Here is a 20,778-nt window from a genome sequence, read left to right as displayed (position 1 = left end):
GAAGAATGTTAGGATATTTCCATTCCACCTTAAATGGGAGCAGGCTTTGTGAGTCACAGAGTCTGCATATTTCCTGTTCACAGGAAGTTTATGTTGTGTCTTTGCTTTCATTTCTCTCTCTGTGCCTGAACACTGAAGCAGGCAGTCATGTTTTTCTTTGTTCTGATCAACGCTGAATAAACTTGTAAATAATGCTCTCCTGAGTGCATCTTTCGCTGTTCATTATCTGCTGATAGAGCGTGCATCAGCTCTGGAATGTGACAAGCTATTTCTGGAGCTCGTGTTGCTAATTGCTGATACTGCGTGTCTACGGGAGATCGATGGACGTCCGGAGACGACATGGAGTCATGATGGACTTTGTCTCCCTGGCAGTATCCCAACAAAGAACAACATTACAGGTGGCCAAACAATCTATGGATGGAACATTGAATCTTTTAGGATCTTATTGAGATGCAGGCTTAGTAATCAGTAGCTGTAAAAAGAAATAGTTTTATTTTTTTACTGATGATTGGCTGATGCAGCTTAGGCTCAATACTTTGCTACTCATTTATCTAGGAATAAGCCCCATTGAACTCAATGCCACCTACTGTAAGACTGAGTGGCCAGACCTTTCTGCCACACCTTTACCTTACTCTCCAGCCAAGTGGTCTTGAAGGAGTTATAAGTGGTGTAAAAAGATAAAACATCTACTTTCATTCCCACTTATCTGTTTCTAAGGAGGTTTATTTGGAATCATTCTTGCAAAGTTTGGAAAAGTTTGTAAAGTTTGTAAAGAACCAAACAGGAACTCTTCAATTTAGTCCCCTCTCCCCACAAAAATCCTGGGAACTGTAGTATAAGGATTCTAGGTAAAGGTAAAGGGGACCCCTAACCACTAGGTCCAGTCGTGACCGACTCTGGAGTTGCAGCACTCATCTCGCTTTATTGGCCGAGGGAGCCAGCGTACAGCTTCCGGGTCATGTGGCCAGCAAACCAGAGCAGCGCATGGAAACACCGTTTACCTTCCCACCGGAGAGGTACCTATTTATCTACTTGCACTTTCATTTGTGTGTTTCTCTCACACAGGTTGCAAATCATTCCAACAAGTCATGTGTGGAGTCTGTCTCTATTTACGCACTAAAATTCATGCACCAAATGAAGTTGGCCAGGTCCAGCCTCACCCTTCCTTTAAATATATATATATATATATATATATGTATATATAATTTAAACAAAACGTATTATCCAAAAAACATATCATCCTTAATCCCCCCCCCCCATTTTTTCCCAGCTTTTTTTTGGCAGGTCTTTCCCTACAATCCCTAACAAAAATGCTTCAGGTTTTTTGACAAATGTTAGATGGAACATTTTCTTCAATTCGTTACAGATCATTTCCCAAATTTTTAAAATTACATTACAATCCCACCACATATGATAAAATGTCCCCACCTTTTCCTTACACTTCCAACATATATTTGAACTAGTTTTGTACATTTCCCCTAACTGCACTGGTGTCACATACTATCTGTACATCATCTTCATACAGTTCTCCTTCAACAGAGAACAGTCTGTAAATTTTAAATCAGTTTTCCATCATAATGTTGTGACCTACATCTTGTGCCCATTTGATCATGACTGATATTACCTCTTCATCTTTCGTCTCCCATTCTAATACTATGCTGTATGCAGCCTTCAGTGATTTCACTTTCCCTTCAATCACTTCCATTTGAAACCTAGATCTTGTGTAGCTAAATCCTTTCTTACTGTCTTTATATGTTTCATATAATTGTCGATAGTGCAACCAACTCTGAAAGTGATCTCTGATCTCATCGTAATCTCTTAATTTCCATTTTCCAACACGGTCCTTTAATAGATCAACACATGTGAGCCATTTTCCATCCTTTCCTAGTGGTTTGAGCAGTAATGCTTCATGTGGTGAAAGCCACCACGGGGTCTTTTGTCCCAATAAATCTTTGTATCTCTCCCATACTCTCATTAATGATTTTCTAATTATATGGTTATAAAAACATCTATGAACCTTTCCTTTCCCGTACCATAGATATGCGTGCCAGCCAAATCTGTTGTCACGTCCTTCTAATTCTAATGCCTCTTGCTTATCCAATCTCATCCAGTCCCTGATCCATACCAAACAAGCAGATTCATAATACAATTTAAGGTCTGGGAGGGCAAACCCGCCTCTATCTTTTATATCTGTAAGTATTTTATGTTTTATCCTTGGTCTCCTCCCCGCCCAGATAAATTTTGAAATCTCTCTCTCATTTTTAAAAAACATTCATATTTCAGGATGACTGGTATTGATTGAAAAGCAGTACATGTGAAAAGGATCTAGGAGTCTTGGTTGACCACAAACTTGACATGAGCCAACAGTGTGACGCGGCAGCTAAAAAAGCCAATGCAATTCTGGGCTGCATCAATAGGAGTATAGCATCTAGATCAAGGGAAGTAATAGTGCCACTGTTTTCTGCTCTGGTCAGACCTCACCTGGAGTACTGTGTCCAGCTCTGGGCACCACAGTTCAAGAAGGACACTGACAAACTGGAATATGTCCAGAGGAGGGCAACCAAAATGGTCAAAGGCCTGGAAATGATGCCTTATGAGGAACGGCTAAGGGAGCTGGGCATGTTTAGCCTGGAGAAGAGGAGGTTAAGGGGTGATATGATAGCCATGTTGAAATATATAAAAGGATGTCACATAGAGGAAGGAGAAAGGAAGAAGCGGACACGGAGCAATGGATCCAAACTACAAGAAAGAAGATTCCACCTAAACATTAGGAAGAACTTCCTGACAGTAAGAGCTGTTTGACAGTGGAATTTGCTGCCAAGGAGTGTGGTGGAGTCTCCTTCTTTGGAGGTCTTTAAGCAGAGGCTTGACAACCATATGTCAGGAGTGCTCTGATGGTGTTTCCTGCGTGGCAGGGGGTTGGACTCGATGGCCCTTGTGGTCTCTTCCAACTCTATGATTCTATGATTCTATGAAAAAGAAATAGAATTTTTGGCAACACATTCATTTTGATCGCCGATATTTTTCCTAACAATGAGAGATTCATTCTGCTCCATATTTATAAATTTCTTTTTACCTCAAGCCAAATTTTTTCATAATTATTTTTAAATATTTCTTGATGTTAACCAAATCCCTAAATATTTGACTTTTTTATGGACTTCAATCTCAGTACTTTGCTCTAATTATTTCCCCACTCTTCTTTTAAATTTTTAATTAATAGTTTAGTTTTATTCCTTTTTAACTTAAATCCTGCCACTTCCCCAAATTTCTGAATTTTTTCTATTACTTTAGGGAATGAAGTTTTAGGTTCTTCCACTGTTATCACTAGATCATCTGCATATGCTTTTAACTTGAATTCGCTTTTCCCAGTTTTTACACCTGTAATCTCTGTGTCTGCTCTTATATTTTTGGCAAGTACTTCCAGGACCAGGATAAAAAATAATGGTGATAATGGGCATTCTTTTCTCGTTCCTTTTTTGGGTCTTACAATCATCCGTTATCACCTGACTTATAATTAATTTTGCCTTTTGTTCTGAATAAATTGCTGCTATTCCTTTTAAAAATTTTGAGCCGCTTCTAATTTGTTCTAGAAGCTTTCTGATAAACTTCCAAGAAACATTATCAAAGGCTTTTTCAGCGTCTATAAACATCATAGCTGCTTTCTTTTCATTTTTAGCCTCCAGGTATTCTATTATGGACGAGGAGCGGGTGGCGCTGTGGGTTAAACCACAGTGCCTATGACTTGCAGATCAGAAGGTTGGTGGTTCAGATCCCTGCGATGGGGTGAGCTCCCGTTGCTCGGTCCCTGCTCCTGCCAACCTAGCAGTTCGAAAGTATGTCAAAGTGCAAGTAGATAAATAGGTACCGCTCCGGCGGGAAGGTAAACGGCGTTTCCGTGCGCTGCTCTGGTTCGCCAGAAGCGGATTAGTCATGCTGGCCACATGACCCGGAAGCTGTACGCCAGCTCCCTCAGCCAATAAAGCGAGGTGAGCGCCGCAACCCCAGAGTCGGCCACGACTGGAACTAATGGTCAGGGGTCCCTTTACCTTATTCTATTATATTAAAAATCTTCCTTATATTCTCCTTCATTTGTCTTCCTGGTAAAAACCCGGCTTGATCTTGAAGTATGTACTCATTTAATATTTTTTTTAATCTGTTGGCTAAAATATTTGCAAACAATTTGTAATCATTATTTAACAAGGAGATAGGCCTATAGTTTTTGATTTGCAGCAGATCTGCATCTTGTTTCGGGATTACTGTTATATAGGCCTGTTTCCATGTTTCTGGGATTTCGCCTGTGTTCAATATTTCATTCATAACATCTTTCAATGGGTTCACTGATTGTTCATTTAGTTTCTTGTAATATTTTGCCGTAAAGCCATCCGGACGTGGAGACTTGCCATTTTTAGAGCTTTTTATTGCCTCAATTAATTCTTGCATTGTTATCTGGGAGTTAAGAATGTTTCTTTGTTCTTCTTTTAACTGTGCCATACTGCTACTTCTAATATACTCTTCTATCTTAAATGTTTTTTCTTTCCCTTGTCTGTACAGCTCAGAAAAGTATTTAACAAATCCTTCTCTTATTTCTTTCAACTTGTCTGTGATTCTGCCATTTATATTAATTAGCCTCACCCTTACTACTCTAGGTGAAATGTAATTTTGCAAGCACTCTGCTCATCTTTCTATCAGCAGGAGGGATGTGCTTCGGCAAGAAAGATACTCTCAACCCCAGGCTTTCTTCCTGCTCTAGACAAATGATTTATTTGCTCTATCCATACATGAACAGAACACAGGGGAAAGGGGCTGAATCTGTGGCACAGAGCTCTGCAGTGGGAGGGATTCCATGTGTTTCCCTCACCAATAGATTCCCCAGTTAGTTTAAAGAAGGCAGTTAAATTTCACCACCTAATTGGGTTAAACCAATCCTAGCCAGAATAGCGGAGCTCCTGTTGCAACCAATGGAGTATGAAAAACAGCAACAGGCAGATAAGGAGAAACTGCAAACGGAATTACCTGCCGCACAACTGAAGCTGAGAGCCTTTCCTTTCATCAGCTGCAGGTCTGTCTCTTCCCTTTTCAATTATACATGATAGTTAGTAACATCCAGTCACCACTGACCTGTGCTCAGGGGAGGAGCTTCATGCTCCGGCACTGTGGGGGCGGAGAGCAGGCGGGGTGGGGCTGGCGTGTGTCCTGGGGGCGTGGCATGCCACCTGAGGGAGCTTGGTGTCCAGCGTGGGCGGGGCAGCTGCGATGGCACCTCACCAGGATCGCGCTGCCAGGGCCGGTGCGCTGCTCCCGCACTCCTCTTCCTCCTCTAGTGCATGTGCTTGTAACAACTTTATTTCAAGCTAACATTCAGTAGGTGACACTTTTCTCAAGCTTCACACTGGGGGAGGGGGGTGGAAGCTTCACTTCCTGGATTTCTTCTTCCTTTGCACCCCTGAAAGGCCCAGAAACATTTCCAGAAAAAGTTCAGAACCTTAAAAGGTACAAGATCAACCCCAGTCTCATATTTCTTCCCATTTATTACTCAGAAGGAGATACGAATTTAGCACTTAATAAAAACACAGCATCAAAAATATTGGTGTCCATCAGCTACAAAATATTTAGTGACATTTGACGGGAACAGTTTTTCATTCAAAGCAAGCCTGGGAGTTAGACCTTGGAACAGTTAGGCTGCCTCAATATTCTGTTTTAATTAAGAGTGGAGAAAACACTTTTAAGCTCTTACACCGACGGCATCTAACACCACAAACGTGTAATCACATGAATTTGTCTTCACCTGCACTTTCTTGGAGGGGTTTTAGTATTGTTGGCTCCTGTTCCATCTGTGGTGCACCGGTGAGAAAATAAGGCTTTTCTGCTTCAATAAATTAGTCTCATTACTTGACAAAGCAGTTTCATGTGTTGTGCAACTGGCTGTTTCTCATGAACATTGAAAGAACTTGAAACCTAAGAAACTAACCTCATTCCATCTTGTGCTGGCCTTGCAGCTTTTAACATGAATTTGGAAGAAATTGGATCAGTTGCAACAGAAAATATGGACCATTGTGTCCTACTTGAGCAAACGGGGTAATTTGTTATTGATGAGGGGTTTTTAAATTTTGTAAGATGTTATTATAAGAAGAAAAGAAAAGTGCCCCTTTTCCCTTATGGGGTACCCAAGAGCCCATATAGAGTCCTTTTTTAGGTTCTCTATCGGTAGGAGAAAATAAGAGGCCAGCCAGAGAATACTGAGAAGCAAAGCAGCTAGTAAGCATGATCTTTATTAACTGTTGCAACAAGGTGCTCACACCCCCACCCCACCCCATGCTGCAGGTAGCAGGCACCCAGAACAATGGTGTAAAGGTAAAGGAGCCCTGAGCATTAGGTCCAGTCGTGACCGACTCTGGGGTTGCGGCACTCATCTCACTTTATTGGCTGAGGGAGCCGGCGTACAGCTTCCGGGTCATGTGGCCAGCATGACTAAGCCGCTTCTGGCAAACCAGAGCAGCGCATGGAAATACCGTTTACCTTCCCACCAGAGCAGAACCTATTTATCTACTTGCACTTTGACATGCTTTCGAACTGCTAGGTTGGCAGGAGCAGGGACCTGAGCGACAGGAGCTCACCCCGTCGCAGGGATTCGAACCATCGACCTTCTGATCGGCAAGGCCTAGGCTCTGTGGTTTAACACACAGCACCACCCGCGTCCCTTGAACAATGGTGTACAAGGCCTTATATAGACTTTTTAAAATTGCCACCCTGCAGCCCAATACCACCCCTCAAGACATCATACATACCGTATTTTTCGCTCTATAGGACGCACTTTTTCCCCTCCAAAAATTAAGGGGAAATGTGTGTGCGTCCTATAGAGCGAATGCAGGCTGCGCCGCTAAGCCAAAAGGCAGAACAGGGAGACGGAGCGCTGCGGAGGGCTCCGTCTTGCTGTTCTAGCTTGGGGACGGCTGGGCGCAAAGCCTCTCCAGGGCAGCGGGGTGCCTTCACCCCCCTCTCCTGCAGAGGCTAGCGAGGCTGTCCCCAAGCCAGAACAGCGAGACGGAGCCCTCCGTCTCGCTGTTCTGGCTTGGGGATGGCTGCGCACAAAGCCTCTCCAGGAAAGCGGGGTGCGTTCACCCCGCTCTCCTGCAGAGGCTAGCAAGGCTGTTCCCAAGCCAGAACAGCGAGACGGAGGGCTCCGTCTCGCTGTTCTGGCTTGGGGACGGCTACGCGCAAAGGCTCTCCAGGAAAGCGGGGTGCGTTCACCCCGCTCTCCTGCAGAGGCTAGCAAGGCTGTCCCCAAGCCAGAACAGCGAGATGGAGGGCTTTGTCTCGCTCTTCTAGCCTGGGGACGGCTGCGCGCAAAGCCTCTGCAGGGCAGCAGGGCGCTACGCTCCAAAGGCTTCGGGGATCTTTGAGGCTGGGGGTGGGGGGAAGCTTCCCCCCACCGCCAGCTCCATAGGCTCTGGTGAATGCACCTTGAACGCACCTTGCTTTACAGGGGGAGAACAAGGAAAAAATATTTTTTCCCTGTTCTCCCCCTCCTATGGTCCGGTGCGTCCTATGGTCCGGTGCGTCCAATAGAGCGAAAAATACGGTACATCACAGAAGGGGCGGTCTACAACAGAATCCTGTCTGGCAGGAAACCTGTTGATTGGTTTAACTGGCTGTTTACCTGGAGAGCCTGGCCATCCTTTTGTGATGATAAATACTTAATTCCAGAGTGCAGGTCACAGGCTCACCCTATTCATATCTTAAATGTGCCCTTAAGGCAGGATTTGTGAGCAAAGAGACAATGGGGAGGTTTTTCCCATTTCCTCACGACTTACAGAGAAACATTTGAGGTCAATTTGGGAGAGACAAAATGGTTTCAGGACTTGTGTTGCGAAGTCACACTGCCTAGGCTAGTGACATGGAGAGGTCACAGTGCTGCTAACACAGCAGTTTGACTTTATCCCTGGAGACACATTCCACACAGATGGATGCCAACAATAATAGTTAAGTAACTACGTCATTTTGCAACAGCAGAATGTTGGACAAATAACATAATATTTGATGGATGATGACCTTGCACCTGAACAGAAACAGTACTGAATGTGAAAAGTACAGAACAGGAAATAAAGTTATGTCTTCTTACATCCCTAAATGCAAGTCATTAGGAATGTAAGCTCCGATCAGCTTCCTAGGGTGTGTTGGCAACATGTGCACTCGATACTCTAGTCTATTTCATCTCTGGGTCCTCGTTCCCATCCTAACCATAAATCTCTGATCTCCTTTGAAAACTTAATAAAAACCCAGCATCAAAAAGATTGGAGTCCATCATCTGCAAAATACTTAGTACAACTCAGTTGGGAGAGTTTGATCACATAAAAGAAATCAGGGATCGGACCTTGAGCAAGTACAATATGTGGTGCAATAATGGCAAAAAAGGCATTTGACCTGTTGGCTGCTAATGCTGAGCTTGCACAATATTTGAGCTCAGTGCTGCTTATGTCTATAGATGTAGATAGGATCCTACTGCTCCTCTTTATTTAGTTGCTTAGTTAATAAGCAGCTAGCTGGAGCTATTATTTATTCTTCTTTTAGCCTGCCTCTGCTCCAAGCAGCTCTTTGCTTCATGCAAAAATTCTCCTTCCCCTCCACAACACTGCGAGGAAGGCTAAATTGAGCGGGGGCAATTACGGTCAAAGAGCAGCTCACGTAACACAATAAAAACAGTGTTCATAAAGATAAAATATACAATCAGAACAGATTGCGGCATTAGCTGAGTCAGGGAAGTAAGGGGCGTGTATGCATCCTAATGCTTGAATTCTTTTTCCCTTCAGGTTTCAGCCATGTGGCTCTACCTGGCTGCCCTGCTGGGGCTTTACTTCCTTCGCCGATGGTACAAGGAGAGACAGACGGTGGAGAACCTGACGGAGAAATATGTCTTCATCACGGGGTGTGACTCTGGCTTTGGAAACCTACTTGCCAGGCAGCTGGATGCCCGGGGCCTGCGGGTGCTGGCAGCCTGTCTCACTCAGAACGGGGCAGAGCAGCTGGACAAGGTCACCTCAGAGCGCTTGAAAACCACCATTCTGGATGTCACCAGCACAGAGAGTGTGGCAGCAGCGACGGAGTGGGTGAAAGGGTGCATTGGAAGCAAAGGTGACTCTCTACCTTCCTTGTGCTGCCTCTGTGCTATTGGTGGGACGGGGGATCAGAATCGCCTCTCTGTATTCATTTGTAGGCCACTTTCCCCACATAATTTTGTCCAAAGTGGCTCACAACGTGTAAAAGGAAGGATAAGCATAACAATTCGGAAAATACCTTAGAAATAGAGAATTGATTGTTTTAACTGCAAAGGGGAAAGGAGAAGAATGATGTGAAAATAGAAGGCAAATTTAACAGAGAAGGGCACGGGCATTTTTGTTGTTCTTTTGGTTACTGTATCCGTTTTAGGGTTTTGCTGTGTGAGGAGTTCCTGAATGCAGCAAAACTCTGGGCAGCAGCAGCGTGGCAACCCCAGAATCCCAACCCACAACACACAGCAGCCACTGAGCCACACTACAGACCCCCATGCCGCCCTATGCCCCCCCTACAAGGGCAGACCCCCCCCCCATGCTACTGCTAGGCAGGAAAGAAAGGGGGAGAAAAGCAAGCAAGCTTTTTCATTGTGATTGACAATGAATTTTATTTGTATGCAAATCAGCAGCCTGCCACCACTTTAGCTGCTGGGCAAATTAGCAAAGTCCTTTCCAGGATCTCATCCTTTGCAAGTCTTGCTTTCACCGCTGCCAGGCATACACAAATGTCTGCTCCGCTATTACAAGGAAGGCATTGCTGGCTTGGCTGGAGAAAGTGCCTCTCACTTCTTCTCTGCCCTCACCTCTGCCCACCCACAAGGAGGGTTCTCAGCAGCAGCTTGGCCAGGTGACATTTCTGTCTTGGTGGGGTTTCCACTTGTTCCTTATAATAAGAGATTCTCCCTTATTTTAAAGAGAAATGCATCATCATCATCATCACCATCATTATCGTCATCATCATCATCATAATACCTTTATGGTCAATGTACAACCTGTGTACAATGGAATTAACCGAGCCTCCGCACCCCCAAACACTCAGTCTCATTGCACTCTGTGAGCTTGTCGCAGAGCACACCCACCCCGAAAGTCAATTGCACTATATTACATTTTCCGTTCAGCAGCCTATATTACATTTTCCGTTCAGCAGATAGAAACTGTTTTTTAGCCTGTTAAGGGATGTAGTTTGTCCCTTATGTCTGCCTTGCTTTCTCCCTGTACCCCCACCTCCTCTGCTGCTCCCTCCCATCTCTACCAGAGCTGCTGCCTCTCTCCTGCCTGTCCACTTTCCATTTCTCTCTCCTCGTCTCCCCTTTTCTCTACCTTACCCTCTTCTGTTACACTAAATCCAGTCAGAGACGCAGCTGCGGCCCAATGGAAGGCAGCAGATGATGGCGAGTGTTTGGGGATGGAATGGAATGTGGGTCCTCATTCCTTTTACATGCTTCCCTGGCCCTGTTCCTTTACAGAGGGGTAGGATGGATATTTCAAACCTATTCTTTAGGTACCAAAGAAAACCCCTCCCCCAGAAAACCCACGAAAATTCAAGAAACTGTCACAATCCTAAATTCACTTTCAGCCTGATCCTTTGAAAATAGAAATAAGTCCCAATTAGTTCCATTTAGGGGACGGGGGTGGCGCTGTGGGTAAAAGCCTCAGTGCCTAGGGCTTGCCGATCGAAAGGTTGGCGGTTCGAATCCCCGCGGCGGGGTGCGCTCCCGTTGTTCGGTCCCAGCGCCTGCCAACCTAGCAGTTCGAAAGCACCCCCGGGTGCAAATAGATAAATAGGGGGAAGGTAATAAATAAATAATAAATAATAATAATAATAAATAAATAGCGGGAAGGTAAACGGCGTTTCCGTGTGTGGCTCTGGCTCGCCAGAGCAGCGATGTCACGCTGGCCACGTGACCCGGAAGTGTCTCCGGACAGCGCTGGCCCCCGGCCTCTTGAGTGAGATGGGCGCACAACCCTAGAGTCTGTCAAGACTGGCCCGTACGGGCAGGGGTACCTTTACCTTTACCTTTTTAGTTCCGTTTAATTTACTTTCAAATAAGTGCGCAGCGGATTGAAGCCTTAAAATGGTTGTTGACTTAGTTATTTCAATAAATTGATGCCCAATACTATGTACTGTTAAGAACAGGTTGAAAAATGAAGCAACACATGCCACCCTAGTGGTTAGATGAAGTTGTCGGTCTCTGATGCGTGTGTGTGATGCAGCTACATGGAAAGGGACGTCGGAGGCAAAGCTCTGTGAGGAAGAGAAACAGAATTTGTTGCTATCTTCACCCCTCTTTCATTTTGGGGCTCGGTTTCTATATTTACAATTCTTCTGACAAGCAGAAATTCAGCACGTGGGGAGGATGTGAGTCATAGATGTTAATGTGCATTGCTAACTGAGATCCATAAATTTCATTGGGTCTACTCTATGGGTAAGGCCCACACTGGAAACAACCCATTGGAGTACTGTGTCCAGTTCTGGGCACCACAGTTCAAGAAGGACACTGAGAAACTGGAACGTGTCCAGAGGAGGGCAACCAAAATGGTCAAAGGCCTGGAAACGATGCCTTATGAGGAACGTCTAAGGGAGCTGGGCATGTTTAGCCTGGAGAAGAGGAGGTTAAGGGGTGATATGATAGCCATGTTCAAATATATGAAGGGATGTCACATGGAGGAGGGAGAAAGGTTGTTTTCTGCTGCTCCAGAGAAGCGGACACGGAGCAATGGATCCAAACTACAAGAAAGAAGATTCCACCTAAACATTAGGAAGAAATTCCTGACAGTAAGAGCTGTTTGACAGTGGAATTTGCTGCCAAGGAGTGTGGTGGAGTCTCCTTCTTTGGAGGTCTTTAAGCAGAGGCTTGACAACCATATGTCAGGAGTGCTCTGATGGTGTTTCCTGCTTGGCGGGGGGTTGGACTCGATGGCCCTTGTGGTCTCTTCCAACTCTATGATTCTATGATTCTATGATTCTAATGGATAGCTTTGAAGTCATTTCTGCACCAGGTAATTTTTAGCCTCCCAATTCTCCCCAATGTCCCATATTTTGCCTGACCTGTCCCTTATTTTGTTCGACCAAAGTGGCAACCCTAGTGTGCGGGGATTGCTTCAGCTGTTGAAAAATGTCACTTCAGTTGTGCTGTGCTCAGCCTGTGGCCTCAACACTGCTTGCGTTGCCACCACCAGCAGTGACAACTTGGCCCCACAACCGTGGGAGCCAGGGTCCATGGATACCATGCAGCCTGCATGGTCCCGACACCAAAATTTGTGGGAGTTGGCCCCTACACCCTGCAGCTTGCTGCTGTGAAGCAACCACCTTACCAGGCCTCATGCAAGGACCAGCCCTCCTAAGCACAAACCATCTATTCATGTGACGGCCTTATTTGTTAGGGTTGCTAATAGGAAAAACATCTGTTCTTTCTCACAGGGCTTTGGGGCTTGGTGAACAACGCAGGCACAGCTCTACCAACAGGTCCCAACGAATGGCTGACCAAAGATGACTTTGCAAAGGTGGTCAGTGTCAACCTTCTTGGGATGATTGATGTGACGCTACACATGGTGCCTCTGGTGAGGAGAGCCAGAGGGAGGGTGGTCAACGTGTGCAGTACGATGGGACGACTGGCCTGCTTTGGAGGTGGTTACTGCCCATCCAAGTTTGGTGCGGAAGCCTTCTCTGACAGCCTGAGGTAAGCAGAGCAGCTCTTTAATGTCCTCTTTTGCTTGATTTAGTGCAACATCTGCCATACTCCCTAACCACCTGCCAGGCTGGAAGTGGCTAATGCGAGTCCTCCTGGTATAGTTGCCAAGTCCGGGGAAAGTGGGCTGCAGGGAAGAAAGAGCTGGGAAATATGGCAGTTGCCCAGGGCTTTGCCCAAGACTCGCACAACTTGAGATGAATGTATCCAGGCACAGGCCATGTCCACATCTGGCCTTGAACCAAACTTTTCAAATCACAAGCCCGCAATTGGATGTGTGGCTCTCAGTTCAGGACCTTCTCATTAATGGTGAACATGCTATGGATGTCCCCCTGTTTTTCTTAGAATAGTTCGGGCCCAACATGCTTTATAGAAATGTTGATATAGAAATGTTGATTTATAGAAATGTTGAAAAGTGTGTGCTTTTTCCAACTATTTAAAGGTAAAGGGACCCCTGACTATTAGGTCGTCGTGGACGACTCTGGGGTTGTGGTGCTCATCTCGCTTTATTGGCCGAGGGAGCCAGCTAACAGCTTCCGGGTCATGTGGCCAGCATGACTAAGCCGCTTCTGGCGAACCAGAGCAGCGCATGTAAACGCCATTTACCTTCCCGCCAGAGCAGTACCTATTTATCTACTTGCACTTTGACGTGCTTTTGAACTGCTAGGTTGGCAGGAGCAGGGACCGAGCAACAGGAGCTCACCCCATGTCCCTTCCAACTATTTATGTACCACTTAATTATAAAAGTGTGGGACTGAGCAGTTATCTGTAGATATGCAATGCCCAGGCTCACGTAGCAGGCAGGTCACTTTGGGGCTGCTAACACTGTGGTTTGACTTCACCCGCAGAGACACACTCCATTCTCTCTTGATGCCAACAGCTAAGCTGTGAATGTGTAGCATTTGGAGAGAAATTCTGTGTGACATCTTCTCATGGTTGTTTGCACTGTAATCTTCTTCTGCACAAAGGAGGTTTGGCAAAACCCTTAAATGCTCCTTTTTTAGAACACAGGGTCCCAGTACCCAAAAAACAGGGTCTTGTTCCTTTGATGCAAGTGACCTGCCTTGTCCCTCTTACCAAGGAGACTGGGCAGAGATGGCAGAGGCTGCAGGGAGGAGGGTGGGAAGCAGCCCTGGCAGAAAAGGCTCCTTGCTCTCTGCGGCAACTTTCCCCCACTTGGTTAAGGTCTCCCTTCAGGAAGGCATTTGATGTATCAGCTAGGCTGGGGTAGTCAACCTTTTCATACCTCCCACCCACCAATGCATCTTTCTTGATGGTAAAATTTCCTTACTGCCCACCAGTGCTGGATGGAAGGAGGATTCAGCTTGTGCCGTAGAATCCCCTGCCGCCCACCTAGAATCCTGAAACGCCCACTAGTGGGCGGTAGGGACCAGGTTGACAACCCCTGAGCTAGACTTTGAAGCATGTCCTCATGACTGTCTCTTAATACAACTGGTGCTGTGTCGTACACAATCCTCTCCTGGGTAGGGCGTATCCTGGCTCCTGCAAGAGGGCAGAAGGCAGGGGAGCTGCTTTTCCCATCTTTTCTTTCTCCTCAATTTTTGGATTTCTTTTTCTTTAAAAGAAAGATGTTCCTATCCATGGACCCAAGTTCCTGACCTGCATTCCTGACCTATGACTCAGTAGGCAATGATGTTTCTTCTTGTATTCCTCTGCATTTCAGGCAAGAGCTCCGTCATTTTGGAGTCCAAGTCAGCATTATTGAACCTGGTGCTTTCCAAACAAACATTTTCACACAAGCAGTAGAGAATTTAAAGACAGTATGGAACCGAGTGGCGTCTGACATCAAAGAAGTCTATGGGGCACAGTATTTGGAGAACTGTGAGTAGACGTGGAGGGGATTTCAGCATGGTTTGCATTTTCCTGCAAACTTACCCAATTCACACTTCATGAAGCAATATATTAACCAATACATAGCTCTGCTTAGGAATTCAAACTCCTCTAAATTTAGCAACTAGTTCTATAAATCAACAATGTGTACAAAAATGTGCATATTAGAGAGAAATTGGCATCAAAAGTATACACAAAAACGCACTAAGCAAATTGACCACAATAAACAAAAATGCACTACGCAAGGAAATAATGTTTGCGAAAATGTGTATATTGTGAAAACTAAAATGCTGATGACTTTCAAAAATCATAAACTGAAATGAGGAGAACCAAACTCAAAGATTTTGGAGATATTGAAACTAAGAGAAACCAAAATGGACAGGTTCATCATTGTAGATTTAAATCTTTTGAGAATGTGTTCTGTTTTGAAGCCTCCAAAATAGTTCCAGATGCATCTGCTTTGATTTAGTTCTTCTAGGGAGAGGTATCTAGACACCAACCAGTCCATTCAGCTCCCAAAAGATTTAGGTTACCCCCTACATTTACAGCACTAACTTCTGTTTTGCTTCATATTTCTCACACACAGATTGCAAAATTGCCCAATATGCCGTTAACACTTCCAACAGAAAGCCTCACCTGGTCACTGACTGCATGGAACATGCCCTGACATCCTGCTCCCCTCGCACTCGCTACTCTCCAGGCTGGGATGCAAAGTTCTTGTACATTCCTGCCTCTTACTTTCCAACATCCATCGTTGACTTCGTGGCGAGCTGCATTCAGCCCAGACCTGCTCAAGCAGTATAGACTGCTTTGAAGAAAAACCTTTACAGTTGTCCAAATGAGCCAACAATCTGTGGATGGAACACAAGCCTAATTGCATCTTGATGTTTACGTTTTTATTTTGCTTGTTTATGCAAAATAGAAAAGGCAACAAACAAACAAACTTTTGCAAGCAAGTATACATTGCTTCGAAGAAAAAAATTAGTTATATTGCCAAAGGGAAAGCCAGTAGATGGTGTTCCTGTTTTCAGTTTAGCTTATGCTGTATGTTATGGCTATCAGGTGGTTGCTCGAGAGCAAGATGCCTTACTGGTCTTTTCAAAACCTTTATTATTAGTGCTAAAACCTTTACACTTCAGAATGCCTCTATTCCATGTCTTGCTCACTCACTAGCAGAATCTGAGAGTGGGCGGTCCTTAAACTTTCCCCAGTAGAGTAGTTTCTTGACCCCCCAGCCGACGCCTCCCCTCTCTGCACGAAAGCCGACTGCGCAAGGAAGGCTTGGGTAAAGGGGGACCTCCCTCCTTTCCGCTTTGCTCCTGGCACTGCCTTGCCTCCTCCGAACCCTGCTGCTCCTCCCCACTAGAGGTGTGGCTTCCTTCCTCCGCTGAGGAAGTGCTGCTTCCCACGATTTTTGGAGGTTCTCTGTAATCCATCTGCCTTTCCCCCGCTTTCTCAGCTAATGGCAGTTCCCTGACATCCACCTCCTCCTCAAGACCCCCCTCCTTGTTGGTAAGGTCTCTAACCGTCTCCTCCACTCGAGCGTTGGCAGGTGATGGAGGAAAACCCCGGAAAGAACAGTCATCCTCCTCCATGGATTCAAAAACTGTTTCCCATCCTCTCGGGTCGCTTCCAGCGGGTTGGACATCCCAGTCAGATTCTTCTCCCTCGGACAATTCCCCGACCTCGTCCCCGCAGCTTTCCTCCTCCCCTGAAGATGGGAAACCTACAAAGTCCCCTTCGTCATCCGTGAGCCCGAACACCTCCTTCAAGAACCTCGCTTGGGGTTTAGGCTTATGTGGGTACAAAGCATGGAACTCCTTCACCAGATATTCCACTGTGATGGATCCTGCAGGAACCCACGTGTTTTCTGAGCTGGGTTCTCCCTCCCAGGCCACCAAGTACTCTACCTGGTGCCCTCTCCACCTGGAATCAAGTATTTCCATTGCTTCATTACAACGTTCCCTCTCCTCTGCATGTGGATGGGTGGACACCCCTCCCTCCCTCCCTGGGAAGCCCTGCCCCTCCCTGTAATGCGAAAGCAGGGACCTATGGAACACCGGATGTATCCTCATGCTGTCCAGCAATTTCAGCCTGAAAGTCACCGGGTTGACCTGCTGGACCCCCCTTTTAAGGGCAACTCCTGGGATGACAACCACACCCTGTCCCCCACCTGTATGACCTCCCCTGGCCTGCGGTCCCTGTCTGCCTGCCTTTTATAGACTTCCTTCGCCCTCTCCAAATTTAGCTGTAGTTGTTGGTGCAAAGCCTCCATCTCTTCTGCAAATTACTCTGCAGCTGGCACACTCCATTCCTCCTCTCCGTGCCCTGGGAAAGCCCTGGAATGACACCCGTAGTTGGCCATAAAGGGGCTCATCCCCGTGGACACATGTTCAACGTTGTTATACGCAAACTCAGCTAGTGCCAATTTCTCCACCCAATCATTCTGCCTCTCACTGACATAGCAGCATATGTCAGCATATGCTGTTCGCTCTCTCGGCCTGCCAGTTGGTTTCTGGGTGCCTAGCCGTTGAGAAGCTCACCTCTACCTGCAGCAGGCTCATGAGTTTACGCCAGAATCACGAGGTAAACTGTCTTCCGCGATCAGATACAACCGTCAGTGGAGTCCCATGCAGCCTAAAAATGTGATCCACAAACAGCCTGGCTGTCTCCTCGCCTGACACCGCATGGGAGCAGGCCATGAAGTGACACATTTTGGTCAGTAGATCGACCACCACCATCACCACTGTCTTTCCCCTTGACTTGGGCAGATCTGTCATAAAATCAATGGACACCACCTCCCAGGGCCTCCCCGGTGTCAGTAAGGGTTCTAGTAACCCCGCTGGTGCTGCTCTTTCCCCTTTAGCCCTCTGACATCTGCCGCACCCTCAGACATATTCGCGTACATCCTCCCTTACCTTGGGCTACCATAACTGTCTAGTGACTAGTAGCATGGTCTTATGCTGCCCAAAATGCCCGGCTGTGGGGTTGTCATGGAGCTGTCTGAGGATTTTTGCCCTCAATGGCTCTCCCGGCACATACAGTGCCCCTTTGTAGTGCAAGAGCCCTCCTTTTTCCTTGAAACCCCCATTTCCCCCCTTTCCATCTCTGAGTTCCCTGATTTTAGTCTGAGCGAACTCATCGTGTCTGGTGAACCCCACCAGTTCCTCCTCCCCTGCCAGTGCCCCCCCAAATGAAGCTCCTGAAGCCAATTGGAAGCTAATCGGAAGCCGCACTGGACATTTTAAAATCATTACAGTTTTTGATTGTTCAGGAGCCGAAATGTACAAGTTCCAAAGCGTTTGGCAACCAAGGTACGACTGTACTTAAATTGTATATTAGCACCTGTTGCTGTTTCTTTGCTTATTATGATAGTAGTTAATAAAGCTTGCTTCTACTGCCTAAAAGTTTGAGATCCAAAGAACCCGCTGCTGCCTCAGGATTACCAGGGCTGGGTGGTCGTTGGGGAGGCATAACCATTGGGCATTACACAGTTGTCCAAATGAGCCAACAAGCTGTGGATGGAAAACAAGTCTAATTGCATATTTTAGGATCCTAATGAGAGGCAGATTTAGTCATCAGTACCTTAAGAAGAAGTGATTTATTATTATTATTATTATTATTATTATTATGAACTATTCTCTGATGCAGCTGAAACTGCAATGCTTTACCACTCATTTACCTAGGAACAAAACTGTGGGACTTCAGTCTAAATAGACATGCCGTGTCAGGCAAGCTTTTGAGTCACATGGCCTAGAAATAGTCATAAATGGTGCAACAAGAAAAAAATATAGAATCATAGAATTGTAGAGTTGGCTGGTACCCCAAGGGCCATGTAATCCAACCCCTGCAATGCAGGAATCTCAGCTAAAGCATCCATGACAGATGTCCATCCAACCTCTGCTTAACAATCTCCAAGGAAGCAAGGCACACTTGGCAAATCCAACTCCTGCTCGGAAACCAATGTCCCCACTGTGGAAGGATGTGTGAGTCCAGAATTGGCATCCGCAGTCATTTACGGACTCATTGTTAAAACCGTGTTTATGAAAGACAATCTTCCTTGGCTACGAGTGACCGCCAAAGAAGAAGAACCCTCGTGGTGAGTCCTCGCCTCCTTGCCGGGGTGGGGAGTCTCTGGCACAACAGGAAAGTCAAGATCTTCCTTGCTTTCCTTCCACTGGTTCCTGCCTCCACTCCAGTGGCGTAGCGTGGGGGGTGCAGGGGGGGCCGGCCGCACCGGGCGCAACATCTGGGGGGTAGGGTTAGGGGGCGCAAATCCACGGGTTAGGGGGCGCAAATTACTTGCCTTGCCCCTGGTGCTGACAACCCACGCTAGGCCACTGCTCCACTCATTTTCCTCTGACTGATAAGAGACATAGAGGACCCACCTTGGTGTAGAGTCAGGCTGTCAAAGCCAGGCCCTAGAACAGTTTTTGTTTTTATTGCGCTTATTGTGTTTTTATCTTGCATTTTTATGTTGTGAACCACCTTGGGATCCAGTAGCATAGCTGGGGGAGGGGGTGCCCAGCCCAGGTGGAGCTTACTTTTATGGGCAGCATGCCTGAGCCCCGGGTAATGCCAAAGTCCAGGCGCGCCACACACCCCTAGCTACGTTCCTGGGCCGGGTCTCCAGAGGCCGTCGCTGGTGCTCCCTTTGACCTGATGGAGTCAAGCTGCTGGGGGCAGGGGGGGCTTGGGGTGTTTCCCCCAAGGGAATAAAGTTTGCAAGGAAAGTGGCCGAGGCACCCGAAGTTCCCTTCCTGCTGCGGCTCCGAGCGCCCCAGGAGCGCGCTCGCTGGAGGAACCGGAGCAGGGAAACTTCTTTGCACCCGTGTCTCTTCCTTTTGCACCCCTTTGCCATGTAACCTGTATGTAACCCAACCAAGTGCCAGTCACCACCTGTAGGTGGGGTTCTTCCTTTCTCTTCAGTTGGAGGAACCCAGTTGCAACTACCTCGCTTTGTCTCTTTGGTTGCCAATTCCTGGCTTTTCCAACCGCATTCTGAACTTTGATATTGTACAGTGGCACCTCAGGTTACATACGCTTCAGGTTACAGACTCCACTAACCCAGAAATAGTACCTCGGGTTAAGAACTTTGCTTCAGGATGAGAAAAGAAATCATGCTCCGGCGGTGCAGCGGCAGGAGGAGGCCCCATTAGCTAAAGTGGTGCTTCAGGTTAAGAACAGTTTCAGGTTAAGAACGGACCTCTGGAATGAATTACAGTGGTACCCCACAAGACGAATGCCTCGGAAGACGAAAAACTCGCTAGACGAAAGGGTTTTTCGTTTTCTGAGGTGCTTCGCAAGATGGGTTTTCCTATGGGCGTTGCAGCCGGAGTCGCGCTCCTGAGCCCCGCCGCCCTCCAGCAGCCGCGTCGTGCGGTGGCCACAAGGCGCAGGTGAGTCCAAGATACCGGCTGCGGCAGCTGCCCTGCTTCTCCCCACCCCTCCCCGCCGTGGTGCTTCGCAAGACGAAAAAACTCGTTCTACGAAAAAACTCGCGGAACGAATTAATTTTGTCTTGCGAGGCACCACTGTAAATACTTAAACCAAGGTACCACTGTATTTTCTTTTTACAACATTTCCATTCAAGCTGGGCTTGGATTTCAGTTTCCATGAGGGATGGAAAGCTAGATTGGGGCAGCAAGGCTACTGAAATCAGTGGGGCTTTCTTCAATGTAAGTAGGAGCTCTGATTTCAGCTTTAGTAAAGGAGAAACCCTTGGCTGCTGCTATATAAAATAAGGGTCTGGAGCTTGGCAAAATGGTTCCTTTCCTTTCCTAAAAATGACCTGCCTTGTCCCCACAACAAGTGGAATGGGCAGAGTGTGGGAATGCTCAGGGTGGCAGGAGACGATTATTGTTTATTAATATCCTTCTTAACTTGCACTATTGGGACGCAGGTGGAGCTGTGGTCTAAACCACAGAGCCTAGGGCTTGCCGATCGGAAGGTCGGCGGTTCGAATCCCTGCGACGGGGTGAGCTCCCGTTGCTCGGTCCCTGCTCCTACCAACCTAGCAGTTCAAAAGCATGTCAAAGTGCAAGAAGAAGAAGAAGAAGAAGAGTTTGGATTTGATATCCAGCCTTTCACTCCCTTTAAGGAGTCTCAAAGCGGCTAACATTCTCCTTTCCCTTCCTCCCCCACAACAAACACTCTGTGAGGTGAGTGGGGCTGAGGGACTTCAAAGAAGT

At 46.7% G+C, this 20,778-nt stretch overlaps 1 protein-coding gene and 2 long non-coding RNA genes across 3 annotated transcripts in view; all 3 read left to right on the top strand.

The window, feature by feature from the left end:
- The first annotated feature begins 388 nt into the window (after positions 1–388).
- LOC310671718 overlaps positions 389–20,778 on the top strand; it is a 36,496-nt gene continuing 16,106 nt past the window's right edge. Inside the window, exon 1 of the long non-coding RNA XR_014508105.1 lies at positions 389–848. This is a non-coding gene — a long non-coding RNA (uncharacterized lncRNA). The remainder of the gene's footprint in view (positions 849–20,778) is intronic.
- Positions 1,330–4,593, top strand: LOC310671742. Its single transcript, XR_014508137.1, has 2 exons — positions 1,330–2,308; positions 2,981–4,593. It is a non-coding gene; the product is annotated as an uncharacterized lncRNA (long non-coding RNA).
- LOC310671614 (retinol dehydrogenase 7-like) lies at positions 8,391–17,994 on the top strand. The gene is made up of 5 exons (XM_083427959.1): positions 8,391–8,759; positions 8,808–9,129; positions 12,469–12,727; positions 14,421–14,578; positions 15,174–17,994. The coding sequence occupies exons 2-5, from the start codon at positions 8,817–8,819 to the stop codon at positions 15,389–15,391; spliced, it is 948 nt and encodes a 315-aa protein (XP_083284085.1). The 5' UTR covers positions 8,391–8,759; positions 8,808–8,816; the 3' UTR covers positions 15,392–17,994.

Source organism: Podarcis tiliguerta, assembly GCF_965153285.1.
Source record: "Podarcis tiliguerta genome assembly, chromosome: 2".
Lineage (NCBI taxonomy): Eukaryota > Metazoa > Chordata > Lepidosauria > Squamata > Lacertidae > Podarcis > Podarcis tiliguerta.
This window is presented reverse-complemented; position numbering and strand designations above follow the sequence as displayed.